Source organism: Lethenteron reissneri, chromosome 30 (assembly GCF_015708825.2).
Source record: "Lethenteron reissneri isolate LAM-NWPU_2019-01 chromosome 30, ASM1570882v1, whole genome shotgun sequence".
Classification (NCBI taxonomy): domain Eukaryota; kingdom Metazoa; phylum Chordata; class Hyperoartia; order Petromyzontiformes; family Petromyzontidae; genus Lethenteron; species Lethenteron reissneri.
In genome coordinates this window covers 1,490,568-1,504,044 of record NC_083808.1, presented here as the reverse complement: position 1 = coordinate 1,504,044, position 13,477 = coordinate 1,490,568, and the positions used below count along the sequence as shown (strand labels likewise).

At 60.0% G+C, this 13,477-nt stretch overlaps 1 protein-coding gene across 1 annotated transcript; it reads right to left on the bottom strand.

The window, feature by feature from the left end:
• Positions 1–250: 250 nt before the first annotated feature.
• Positions 251–12,282, bottom strand: DHTKD1 (dehydrogenase E1 and transketolase domain containing 1). The gene is given in 20 exon segments (XM_061562722.1): positions 251–497; positions 1,587–1,616; positions 1,618–1,673; positions 2,401–2,570; positions 2,977–3,059; positions 3,363–3,527; positions 3,806–3,912; positions 4,451–4,580; positions 4,582–4,602; positions 5,083–5,222; positions 5,858–5,942; positions 6,402–6,777; positions 7,330–7,352; positions 7,354–7,529; positions 8,084–8,255; positions 8,594–8,866; positions 9,325–9,519; positions 9,670–9,881; positions 10,125–10,319; positions 11,928–12,282. Coding segments are annotated over 20 exon segments (2,919 nt in total). The 5' UTR covers positions 12,127–12,282; the 3' UTR covers positions 251–386.
• Between the last annotated feature and the right edge of the window lie 1,195 nt (positions 12,283–13,477).

Here is a 13,477-nt window from a genome sequence, read left to right as displayed (position 1 = left end):
TGATGATGATGAACGAAGACTAATGATAAATGATCATGATTGATGGATAATCATCATTATTATAATAATTTGATGATAAACAACGATCATTGAAGATGACGTTAATTCATTGATGGGATGATCATGATGGTGACGGAATGATTAATGGATGACGACTGATGAGTGACAATTATGGATAATCATCATCATGATGATTGATGATGATGATGATGATGACGACGATGGCGGCGATCGTCCAGCACAGGTGAGGAGAGGCCACGGATCGCCGCGTGGCCTGAGGCTCTCGTGCCGGGCCTCGTGCCGGGCCTCGTGCCGGGCCTCGTGCCGGGCCTCGTGGCGGCCGGGAGCCTCCCCCACCAAGCCCCGCGGGAGTGAGAGCTGGGCCCTCAGGGGGAGGAGGAGAAGGGAGCCGTGATGACGTGCTGGTGCTGTTCTTGGTGCATGGTTCCGATCCCCACCGCGGGGGCCGGAAGAGCTGGGCGGCTCACCAGCTTCAGCTGCTCACACACACACAGATACACACAGAGTGTCACACACACACACAGAGTGTCACACACACACACAGAGTGTCACACACACACACAGAGTGTCACACACACACACAGAGTGTCACACACACACACAGATGCACACACACAGAGTGTCACACACACAGAGTGTCACACACACAGAGTGTCACACACACAGATACACACACACACAGAGTGTCACACACACAGAGTGTCACACACACAGAGTGTCACACACACAGATACACACACACACAGAGTGTCACACACACACAGAGAGTGTCACACACACACAGAGTGTCACACACACACACAGAGTGTCACACACACACAGAGTGTCACACACACACAGGTGCACATACACACAGAGAGTGTCACACACACACACACAGGTGCACACACACACACAGGTGCACACACACACAGGTGTACACACACACACAGATGCACACACACAGAGTGTCACACACACAGATACACACACACACAGAGTGTCACACACACACACACAGAGTGTCACACACACAGATGCACACACACAGAGTGTCACACACACACACACAGAGTGTCACACACACAGATGCACACACACAGAGTGTCACACACACAGATACACACACACACAGAGTGTCACACACACAGATACACACACACACAGAGTGTCACACACACACACAGAGTGTCACACACACACACAGTGTCACACACACACAGGTGCACATACACACAGAGAGTGTCACACACACACACACAGGTGCACACACACACACAGGTGCACACACACACAGGTGTACACACACACACAGGTGCACACACACGCACACACGGGTACACACAGGTACACACACACACGGGTACACACACACGCGTACACACACACACAGGTGCACACACACACACGGGAACACACACACAGGTGCACATACACACAGAGAGTGTCGCACACATACAGAGCGATACGGTGGCTCCTGACCTGCCCGTTGGCAAGGAGGGGGGTCGCGGGATTTCAGAGATCAATGGGTCATGGGGAGGGGGGGTAGCGGGGTTACTGAAGGGGGGGGGGGGTACCGAGGTCACCTCCACAGCGAGCTGCTTGCGGAAACGCGGCGCTGACGAAGGTCCAGCAGCCCATGTTCTGTGGCTCCTCCTGGGCCCACACGAACTCTGCGGGGGGGGGAGGGAGGTGGGGTGGGGGACACGTGGGCGCCATTGGTACCACGGACATCGGCGCGCTGCCGAGGGGCCGGAGCGGAGGGGGCCGAGCGCCACCCGAGCCACACACCGCCCCCACCCCCTACCCCCCACACACAGCGAGCACGGCGCGACCTGCTCCCAACACGCTCAGGGAGAACGCTCGAAGTGATGCGAGCTCAACGCTGCCGGTAATAACGATGCACTCGCCGTAGCGCTCACGTTAACCGTATCACTCATTATAAACACGAGAAACGGCGGGCAAAATAGCCACGGAGCCAATACGCCACATGACACTGAACCGAGCCGCAACACTTATGATAACCGAGATGCTTTGGTTGGTGGCAGCAGTGGAGTGGTTAGCACGCTGCGCTATGAACCCAGCGACCCGAGTTCGATTCCCGCTCATGATCAACACCAGTGACAATTAACTGAACTGGTCCTCGTTGACTCAGCCTCAAATGAGTACCTGGTGCGATGCGCACATATCGCCACCGGGGAGACAAAAGCAGCCGGGCGCGGTGCTTGCCACCCGCCCTTCCACGTGCTGTGCTGGCCTTCATAGGTGCTCTCTAACAGCACTTGCCCCAACAGTCTGTTAAGGCTACACGGGGGCAAGGGTGGTGGGAGGCTCGGAGGGGTCGCAGGGCGGGGGTGGCAGGGCGGGGGTGGCGTGGTGGAGGTCGCCGGGGTAGGCCACCTGTGGCGTTGGGGAAGCGCTGCAGCTGCTGGCGCAGGGCGTGCGTGGGGAAGGGGCAGATCTCCTCGAGGCGCAGCAGGGCGGTGCCGCGCCCGGCAGCGCCCAGCGCCTCCCGCTGCTTGTGCAGGGCGTAGTAGTGCTTCCCGCTGCACAGCACCACCCGCGACACCCTGCAGCAGCAGCAACAGTACACAACATTGGAGATAATGATGATGATGATCATGATGATCATGACGTAACGAAATATTTAGCAAAGCGGATGATTCCGGTCATCCTCGCAGCGGGTTTTGGCTGACCATCGAACAAAGATCGTCACTGCGTCGCACACTTTTGGATGCCCTTCTGTGGCCGTCTGGAACGCGCTTCCTATTAGGAAGCCAATGGAGCTATGCACTTTAAAATCTATATTGAAAATTCATTTATTTTTGTGTTTAGTTTGTTGTCCTTCCCCCGCACCTCCGATTAGCACGATTGGCCATGTACGGCGCGAAAGAAGTTCAACATACATACATACGCGTGGTACGGTACACGGTCACGTCTGCACATCATGCTGGCCTCCGCGAGGCCTGGACTCACTCTTTGGGGTTCGCACTCGGATCCCCGATCACCGGCTCGAAGGACGTGCCGGGCCCCATCTCACTCAGGCTGGACACGGCCGCCTGCCGGGGGTGGGAGGGCAGGGGTCACGGAGACACGGGGAGGACACGGGGACGGTGAGACCTGGGGGAGAGAGTGATACAGAGCGGCGGGCACAAGGACGCGGACACACGGCGGATGGGGAGACACAGGGACACTGCTTCTACTGCTGTCCCTGCTGCCATTGTTGCTCAAAGTGCTGCTGCTGCTTCTACTGCTGTCACTGCTGCCACTGCCGCGATTACTGCAGCTGCTACTTCCGTTGCTACGACTGCTGCCCCTGCTGCCCTGCTACTGCTGTCCCTGCTACTACTGCTGCTTCATACCGGGTGGCGCAGCAGCATCTTGGGCGAGGCGACGATGAGCGGTTTGCGGAAATCGCGCAGCACCTGGCGCCGCAGGAGGTGGAAGTACTGCGCCGGGGTGGTGGGGTTCACCACGGACGCGTTCACCATGTCGCCGTCCACTCCCTCCTCGCTGCTGTCACACATCTGTTTCACGGCAACGTCAACAAGGGAAGGGGGGGGTTACTCTGGGTCAATAGGCATGTGTCGTTTGATGCCTGCCATTTTACACCTGTACCGCGATACGTGTCATGTGACCCAGGAAATGTGTGATGCGACACCTGTCCCCTGTCCCTTGACACGAGTCATGTGATCTGTGACACGTGTCATGTGACCTGCGACACGTGACCCGCGCCATTTGTGACACGCGTCACGTGACCCGCGTGCCATTTGACACGTGTCGCGCGACGCGTGTCGTGCCGCACCTGCAGGAACCTCTCGATGCGGCAGGACGAGTGCTCGGGGCCGGCGCCGTCGTAGCCGTGGGGCAGCAGCAGGACCAGGGCGCTCTGCAGCAGCCACTTGGCCTCGCCTGCACCACGAGCACACAGACAGAGACCCCCCGGGTAGCCTTTAACAGGCTGTCGTGGCAAGTTCTGCTAGCTAGGGGCACCTTTGAAGGCCGGTACGGAACTTGATGGAAGTGGTGTGACCAAAACTACGCACGGCCGCCTTTGTCTCCCCAATACTGACGTTTACACATCGCACCGGCTACTCATTTTAAAATCCAAGTCGGCCTCGGGGAGGCCCAGGACCGGTTTAGATAATGGTCACTGGTGTTGGTGGCCGTGAGCGGAATGGACCTCGGGTCGCATCGCCTGTGGGGGTGACTCCTGTGCTATCGTTTCTTCCTCTCGGGCGCTCTACCATCGTCTCCATCCTCCTCCGTCCTCTGCCCCCTTCCTTCGGCTTCCCGATCCTCGGCCTTTCTTCCAAAACGCCCTTACCTCATCAACTCATCAACCCCTGCCTTGTTTGTTGTCGCACATTTGTCATCGTTTGTTGCTGTTTATTGCTGCTGCTGTTGTTGTTGTTGTTGATCGCCGTGTGTCGTGGCCACCTTCTCTCACCGGACATGATGAAGGTGTCGATGATGATCTGGGCCCCGTTGAAGAAGTCTCCGAACTGCGCCTCCCACACGGGCAGCAGCCGGGGGCTCTCGATGCTCACGCCGTACTCGAAGCCCAGCACCGCCTCCTCCTGACAGCGGGCTGTTGCACACCTGCAGCAGCACAAAGACAAAGGTGCCCCCCCCCCCCCACGTGGTCCTTTACCAGGTCGCTGGGGCAAGCGCCGTCAGCGAGTGCCGATTGAGGCCCGCACGGCGTGGCCGGCGCCGGGCCCTGCCCTGATGTTTACAGACCACAACAGGTACTCATTTAAGGTTGAGTCGACCTAGGGGAGATCTCGGACCGGTCCAGATATCACTCTCCATCGTCAAGAGTCGCACACGCGGGCACATCGCACGCACACAGCCAGCGATGTCGCCCGCCGTCTGCTTGTGGACCGATCTGTCCGGAGACGTTCGAGCTGATGAGACCGATCATCGCGGTCTCCCGAGCTCTCACCTAGTTCAACAAAACCCCAGCCCACAACCGCGACGACAACCTGGCCTTCGCCACGTGTCGACGCCCGACTGAACGAGCGAGGAGAAGCACAGGGGGTCAAGGCCTCGAGCGTTGCTCCGCCGCCTGACGCTCACCTCCAGGAAGGCCTCCTGCTGGGGCGCCATGTGGTTGAGCGGGATGTAGGCCTCGCTGCTGCTCTGGCACACGATCATGACGTGCCGCTGGCTGAAGGTTCCCCGTCCCACGTCCTGGCCGCTCAGCCGCACGTCGAACCCTGGACACGAGCGGGTCATGGCGGTAATTAAAAACTAAACCACACAATTCGTTTATCTCAGCTTAACTCCCCCCCCGACTCCGCACGGCGCCCCCCCCCCTGCATCCCTCCTCCCTGGCTCCTCCCCCCCTCTTACCCTATATAATCGCTTGTCACAAATAGCTCTCTATTCACTACAATAATTTTGCTGTGGCTGTTCCACCTGATGACGGAAGCTTGTGTTGCCTCCGAAACGTCGTGATTTTTATTTATTTATTTTTTTTCATCTACGTGACTTTACCGAAAGAACCAAAGAGTAGGTATGGCCCACTGAGCTAAAAAGCTCTTGTTCAGAAGCGACCTGGTGAGCACAAATGATAGCTCAATTAAGTTTTTATCATCATGTGGACATTGAGAGCAGTCAAATACTCTAAACACGCGTTGCTTTTGAGGACCCGAAGAATAATGCACACGACCACGGGGAGAGAGATACGCAAACTCCAAATATACAAGCGTCTCGTGAACCCGGCTCAGCGCCGTGGCAAGCGGGCAACGTCACCACCGCGCACTCGCCCGCCTGCCCGCCCACGCGCCAGCCAGCCGGAAAAACTTCATTCTAATACAAAGAATGATGAAGAGGACGGGGAATCGATCACCCTGGGTGAGCAGGGAGCCAAACGCCAGGGCCTCAGCGGTCGCCCAGTCGAGCTTCGATCCCTCCTGCAGCTTGAGCAGGCGAGCCTGGGGAGGGGCGGGGCACATAAAGACAAAGATCCCCAGTGTAGCCTTACAAGAATGTTGGGACAAGTGCCGTTAGCGAGTAGGACCTATGACGGTCAGCCCGGCACACGAGGGCGTTGGGGGTGGCCAACACCACGCCCGACCAGCCTTTGTCTCCCCAGTGGCGATTTTTTTACACACCGCACCAGGTACTCGTTTGAGCCTGAATCGACCTAGAGGAGACCCAGGACCGGTTCAGATAATCGTCACCGGTGTTGGTGGCCATGAGCAGGAATCGAACTCGGATCGCCTGTATCGTAGCGTGGCGCGCTAACCGCTACACCAACGCTCCCCACACACAGGCACATACACCAACACATGCTCGCATGCCCACACGGACACGCGCTACCCCTGGGCCACGTCACCGCCCCACAAGACCGGCACTACCGGCGGCGGGGCCGGCGCGCGTGGCGGCCGCACCTGCGCGTGCGTCTTGAACAGGTGTCCGTGCATCGCCACGTCGGGCGCCACCTCCACCGACTTGGCGCCGACGAAGCGCAGCAGCTCGGTGGGCGCGCCCGTGTCCCAGCGGCTCACGCGGGCCTCCGGACGGCGCAGGCCGGCCCAGCGGCCCCGCGGCTCGCCGGCGCCGTCGCCGGGCCAGTAGTGGGCGGCGACCCCTCCCCGCGCCGCCGCGGAGGGCGCGGCCGCCGCCGCGGCGCCGTCCTCGGCCGCGCCGAGTCGGCGCGCCAGCTCGGCGGAACGCGAGCTCTTCACGAGCTCCACGTCGGCCTCCGTGAGGACGCCCTCGCTCACCAGCCGCTCTGCGTAGCTATCCGGGACGCTCTTGCGAGACCTGCGGGGGAGAATCGTCGTCAACGTCATCGCCGCCGTTGTCGCCGTCGACGACAGTCATGCTCTATCCACTGCTGGGTAGACGACGAGGATCCCCAAGTGGCGGTCGCATCTCTGGCATCCTCGCGATGCGAGAGATGTGAACGTGACGGTGCAACGGCTCGCCAGCTCACCGGCTCACTAAATCGTCAGCTCACCAGCTCACTAACTCACTGGCTCACTCGCTTGCCAGCTCACCGGCTCACTAACTCACCAGCTCACTAACTCACTGGCTCACTCGCTTGCCAGCTCACCGGCTCACTAACTCACCAGCTCACTAACTCACTGGCTCACTCGCTTGCCAGCTCACCGGCTCACTAACTCACCAGCTCACTAACTCACTGGCTCACTCGCTTGCCAGCTCACCAGCTCACTAACTCACCACCTCGCCAGCTCACCAACTCACCAGCTCACCAACTCACAAGCTCACTAACTCACCAGCTCACTAACTCACCACCTCGCCGGCTCACTAAGCCGCCAGCTCACCGGGTCTGTGGGCACGCGCGGTCCTCACCGGATGAGGCCGTACATGGCGGGGATTGGTGACGGTGGGGTCGTCCAGCTCGTTGTGACCCCACTGGCGGTAGCACAGCAGGTCGACGATGACGTCGCGCCGGAAGCGGTGGCGGTAGTCCATGGCGAGGCGCGCCGCGCGCACCACCTCCTCAACATCGTCGCCGTTCACGTGCACCACCGCGCAGCCCACCACCTTGCCTGGCGCCGGCAGGCGATGCGAGTCATCCACGCACGCAGTCAGTCAACCACACACGCAGTCAGTCAACCACTCGCCCAGTCAGTCAACCACTCGCCCAGTCAGTCAACCACTCGCCCAGTCAGTCAACCACTCGCCCAGTCAGTCAACCACTCGCCCAGTCAGTCAACCACTCTCGCCACTACTCATTCAATCAAGCCTCCAACCACAGAACCGCTCATCCATTCAACCGCTCATTAATTCGTCCACTCATTCATTCAACCGCTCATGCTTTTAGCCAACTATAAATTATACTGCCTATGTATCCAGCTATCAGCACATTCAACTACTCGCATGTTCAACGAGCCATTAAACCAACCGAACATTGAAATATCTAATCCACCAACCGTAAATTCAACTACCCATGAATCATACTGCCCAACAAACTACCCAACCACCCACCCACCAAACCAACCGACCGATCACCGTTCGACCCATCAGCACAAGGGGAGTGGTGACGGGGGGGGGGGGGGTGATGCGGGGTACAAAACGGAGCCAGACTCTGGAGTGCCCTTACCCATGTCGCTGCTGTAGAGTGAGGACCTCCCCCGCTCACACGGAGTGGTGAAGCCCAGCTGGTTGTTCACGATGAGGTGGATGCTACCACCGACGTCGTAGTGGGGGAGGTAGGCGAGTGTGAACGTCTCGGCCACGATGCCCTGGCCCGCAAACGCCGCGTCGCCGTGGACCTTCAGGGAGGGGGGGCACACGGACGGAGAGAGACAGATACATAGCTCGGTAGACAGACAGGTAGACAGTGAGACCAGCAGGCAGATGGACAGACAAGTAGCAAGAGGCAGATATACAGATGCACATAGACGGGCAGACAGGCAACCAAGCAGACACAGAGAGACAGAGTAGGTACTCTCTAAAACTCAACTAAACCCTTACTGCAGACAAACCACCTTGTCTTGACGAAGCAAGACAGGCCCCGTGTTACTTGCAGACCGTGCGTCTTCATGAGACATCACAGACCCTCAAGATCCGCACGAGACAGCAGAGGCCTCGCCCAACCCCCGCGAGGTACCTGCAGGCAGGCCACGCGGTCGCCCGGACGGGCCCCGGGCTCGCCGGAGTAGTGGCCCTCGCGGCGCGTTCGCTGCCGCCCGCGGGCCTTCCCCACGGCCACGGGGTTCACCGCCTCCAGGTGCGAGGGGTTGGGCAGCAGCGCCACCCGCACCGAGCGGCCCGGCGCCGCCTCCACGTCGAGCGTGGCCGTCAGGTGCGACAGCACGTCCCCCACGGCGCCGCGCGTGCCCTCGGGGAACTCGCTGAGGCCGCGCATCTTGCGGAACATGATCTGTGTCGGCGGCCAGGGAGCGGGAAGGGCGGGGGAGGGGCGCGGGGAGAGTTACGGACGGACAGGCGGGTAAACGTACGGATGGATACGTGCATAGTCGGACGCACGGATGGAATGGCAAAGAGATGGATGGACGGATGGAGACACAGACACACAACCAGGGAGGCAACCAGAAAGACAGATGAATGGAGGAGGCAAGGAGACAGACAGAGGGACTGACGCACGGACGGACAGGGAGATGGGCACACAGGTGAACATGCACGCACAGGCAGACAGGATAGCAGAGGTGGGGGTCGAGTCTTGTAGGGTCCAGGTCAGGTCATTGGATCCGTGTCATGTCGTGCGGGAACCAGGCCAGGTCTTGCCGGTTCCACATCTCATTACGTCGGGTATGGGGCGAGGTCATTTTTCTGATTTGGGGTCAGGTCGGGTCGGGGTCGGGTTGGGGTCACGCCGACCTCAGGCGGTAGCTGCAGGAGGCCGGCGAGGAGGTTGAGGCGGCCGCGGTGCGGCATGGCCACCACGAGGTCGGAGAGGCCCGAGAGGGCCGCGTGGCGGAACGTCTCGTGGAAGAACGGCAGCATGGCCTCGGCTCCCTCTCCGCCGTAGCGCTTCACCGTCGCGAACTTCGTGGCCACGAAGTTATCGAACGCCTGGGGGAGAGACACGGGGAGAGAAACGGGGGGATACACGGCGAGAGAGACGGGGAGAGACACAAAGACATGAAGAGACAGAGATGTGACACTTGTAATGACGATGAATATGATGATGAAGCTGATGACGATGGTGATGATGGCCAGCACCTGTGACTCAAGCATCAGCGTGGCGAGCAGTCTCCGCTCCTCCGCTGGGAACGTCTCTCCGCGGAGCCTCTCCACGCGCTCCGCCAGCCACTCCCGCTCCTCGGCCGAGGCCAGTTGCGCCGTCTCCACAGCGATGGCGCCGCAGTAGGAGTCCTGCAGGAACCGCAGCACCTCGTCCAGCGTGGCCTCTGCCTTGTCCATCGCCAGCAGGCCTGCCCACAGCGTACAGGACACACGGAATACAGGACACACGCGCATACAGGACGCATGGCGTAAGGGATACGTGGCATACAGGACACGTGGCATACGGGATGCGTGGCATCCGAGACACGTAGCATATGGGATGCGTGGCGTACAGCAATGGCAATGTCAAGCACGGGTCAAGGGCAGGGTAAGGGCTTGGAAAGGGCAGGGTGAGGGCAAGGCGAGGGCAGGGGAGTGAGCGGCTGTCGCACCGTCCACGCGGTAGACCCCGGGCTGGAGTCCGTAGGCGGAGGCGAGGAGTTGTGGGGGCACGCGTAGTGGGGGGCCGTGCTCCCCGCCCACCAGGGGGTCCAGTCGAGCGGCGAGGTGGCCGTGCTCACGGAACGCGCTCACCAGCCGCGCCAGCGCCTGGTCCTGGCACGGCATCCCCGCGCCCAGTGTGGGGCCTGCACCACAACCCCCCCCCCCCAAACAGACACACAGAGCGGGGAGGCGGCTGATTCATCGGCTTTACCAATCATCGTGTGACTGGATAAAATACGAACATAATTGGGATGAAATTAAGATTAATCGACACATGTTTTACTTTTGTACTTAGAGTACCGACAGGGTCGTACTCATTTTATGGAAACCAGAGGTCCTGGTCCCTCTCCTTGGTCGATTGAGCCTTAAAATGAGTACTTGGTGTGGGGAGACAAAGGCGGCCGAGCTTGGTGATGGCCACCAACCACCTCGTGTGACATGCCGGCCTTAATAGGTGCTCGCTCACAACACTTGCCCCAACAGTCTGTGTAGGTTACACGGGGGACCTTTGTCTTTATATTGAGTCCCCACATCCACAGAGGCAGCCGATACAATCAGCAAACCATCGCCACCATCGTTCACCCACCGTATTTCTGAGCGACAGAGCAGTGACACTCCAGCGTGGCTGTTAGTGCCAAACCGTGCTTGTGTCAAGTTCAAAGCCAGGGTTAGGTCAGGGTCAATCATCACTCTGTCCTGTCATGGTATGACACTTACCACTCCTAACCCTGTGCTGGTATCACACTCATAGCTTTAACCTGTGGCTGGTGTCACGGTCATCACCGGGTACCACACTCGCCACCTGAACCTGTGCTGACCTCTAACCCGTCCACCCCTAATAACCCTGTCCTGGGATCACACTCGTAGCTATCAGGTCAAGAGCTTCCGCAGTTCAGACGCAAGCCGGGAGCCTGAACCCCGCATCGTAACCAGATCCCTGCCCAACGCCATCCCTGCTGAACCCCCTCTCGCCTCTGACTTAAAATAATTCGCGACCCAAAAAACCCCAACAACGTTCCAGTAACTTTCAGGAGTTCTGCAATGATGCCCCCTCCCATCCATCATCATCCTTGGCAGCCACCGTCTATCCACTGCTGAAGGCCTCCACACGCAGTCGCCATCCCTGACTGTCCACTGCTGCTAGTGAGTGGGTGAAGAGGTGAGTGGGTGAGTGAATGGGTGAGTGAATAGGTGAGTGGGTGGGTGAGTGGGTGAGTGAGTGGGTGAGTTGAGTGGGTGAGTGAGTGGGTGAGTGGGTGAATAGGTGAGTAGGTGAGTGGGTGAGTGAGTGAATAGGTGAGTGGGTGAGTGAGTGGGTGAGTGAGTGGGTGAATAGGTGAGCGGGTGAGTGAGTGGGTGGGTGAGTGGGTGGGTGAGTGGGTGGGTGAGTGGATGAGTGGGTGGATGAGTGGGTGCGTGAGTGGGTGCGTGAGTGGGTGGGTGAGTGGGTGGGTGAGTGGATGAGTGGGTGGATGAGTGGGTGCGTGAGTGAGTGGGTGGGTGAGTGGGTGTGGTTGAACGCAGTTTGGAGGATGAGAGCGAGTCCTCGACACGAGTGGAGGAATCAACGAGTGGAGTGCACGGCAGCAGTCAACCGTGGCAGTAGCAGTAGCGATGGAAGACGAGTGATCGTTCCAAGCAAGATTCTACATCCCCCCCACCACTACCAGCACCACTACCACCCATACCTCCCGCCCCCCCTCAACCCCCCCCCCACACCTCGACCACCTCCGACCCCCTCCGACCCTGACCTTGAGCCTCCGCTGTGCCCCCGGCGGGCTGGGCACCCCCTGCACGTGGCCGGTGCCCGTAGGCCCCCCGCTGGTAGCGGTAGCCGCGCCGGCTGCCCGCCAGGGGCAGGCGGCACGCGGGAGCGGACCCTGCCCGGAGGGCAGCGGCGCACCACCGCCACGTTGATGTCCTGCAGCAGTTCGCCATCATCATCATCATCGCCGCCGCCGTCGCCGCCGCCGTCGTGATTGATCTCTGGCGGTGTCGTCGTCGTCGTCGCCGTCGTGATCTCGTCGCGTCTCAGGAGGTCCCCAACGCCGCCGTCTCTCCAGGGCTGTCAGCCTGGACCGCGAGTCGCCTTGGGGGGGGAGGCCAGGGGCGTGGCCTACTGGACGGGGGCGTGGCCTACTGGACGAGGGCGTGGCCTCGACTGAGTGGGCGGGGCCTCGACTGAGTGGGCGTGGCTATGAGTGTGGTTTAGCTGGAGTGGGCGTGGCTATGGGCGTATCCAGGGGGTGTGGCCGCCTCGGGGTCTCCCATTGGCTTCGTGGTGGGGGGCGTTTGCGCGCGCGCCATCGTGGGTCGCGAGGTGAAAACGAGCGAGGGAGGTGGAGTGGCTGGCAGGGGAATGAGTGAGGGAGGTGGAGTGGCTGGCAGGGGAATGAGTGAGGGAGGTGGAGTGGCTGGCAGGGGAATGAGTGAGGGAGGTGGAGTGGCTGGCAGGGGAATGAGTGAGGGAGGTGGAGTGGCTGGCAGGGGAATGAATGAGGGAGGTGGTGTGGCTGGCAGGGGAATGAATGAGGGAGGTGGTGTGGTTGGCAGGGGAATGAATGAGGGAGGTGGAGTGGCTGGCAGGGGAATGAATGAATGAGGGAGGTGGTGTGGCTGCCAGGGGAATGAATGAGGGAGGTGGTGTGGCTGGCAGGGGAATGAATGAGGGAGGTGGTGTGGCTGGCAGGGGAATGAATGAGGGAGGTGGAGTGGTTGGCAGGGGAATTAATGAGGGAGGTGGAGTGGCTGGCAGGGGAATGAATGAGGGAGGTGGTGTGGCTGGAAGGGGAATGAATGAGGGAGGTGGTGTGGCTGGCAGGGGAATGAATGAGGGAGGTGGTGTTGTTTGGCAGGGGAATGAATGAGGGAGGTGGTGTGGCTGGCAGGGGAATGAATGAGGGAGGTGGTGTGGTTGGCAGGGGAATGAATGAGGGAGGTGGTGTGGTTGGCAGGGGAATGAATGAGGGAGGTGGTGTGGTTGACAGGGGAATGAATGAGGGAGGTGGTGTGGTTGGGAGGGGAATGAGTGAGAGAGGGAGGTGGTGTGGCTGGCAGGGGTATGAATGAGGGAGGTGGTGTGGCTGGCAGGGGAATGAATGAGGGAGGTGGTGTGGCTGGCAGGGGAATTAATGAGGGGGGTGGAGTGGCTGGCAGGGGAATGAATGAGGGAGGTGGTGTGGCTGGCAGGGGAATGAATGAGGGGGGTGGAGTGGCTGGCAGGGGAATGAATGAGGGAGGTGGTGTGGCTAGCAGGGGAATGAATGAGGGAGGTGGTGTGGCTGGGAGGGGAATGAGTGAG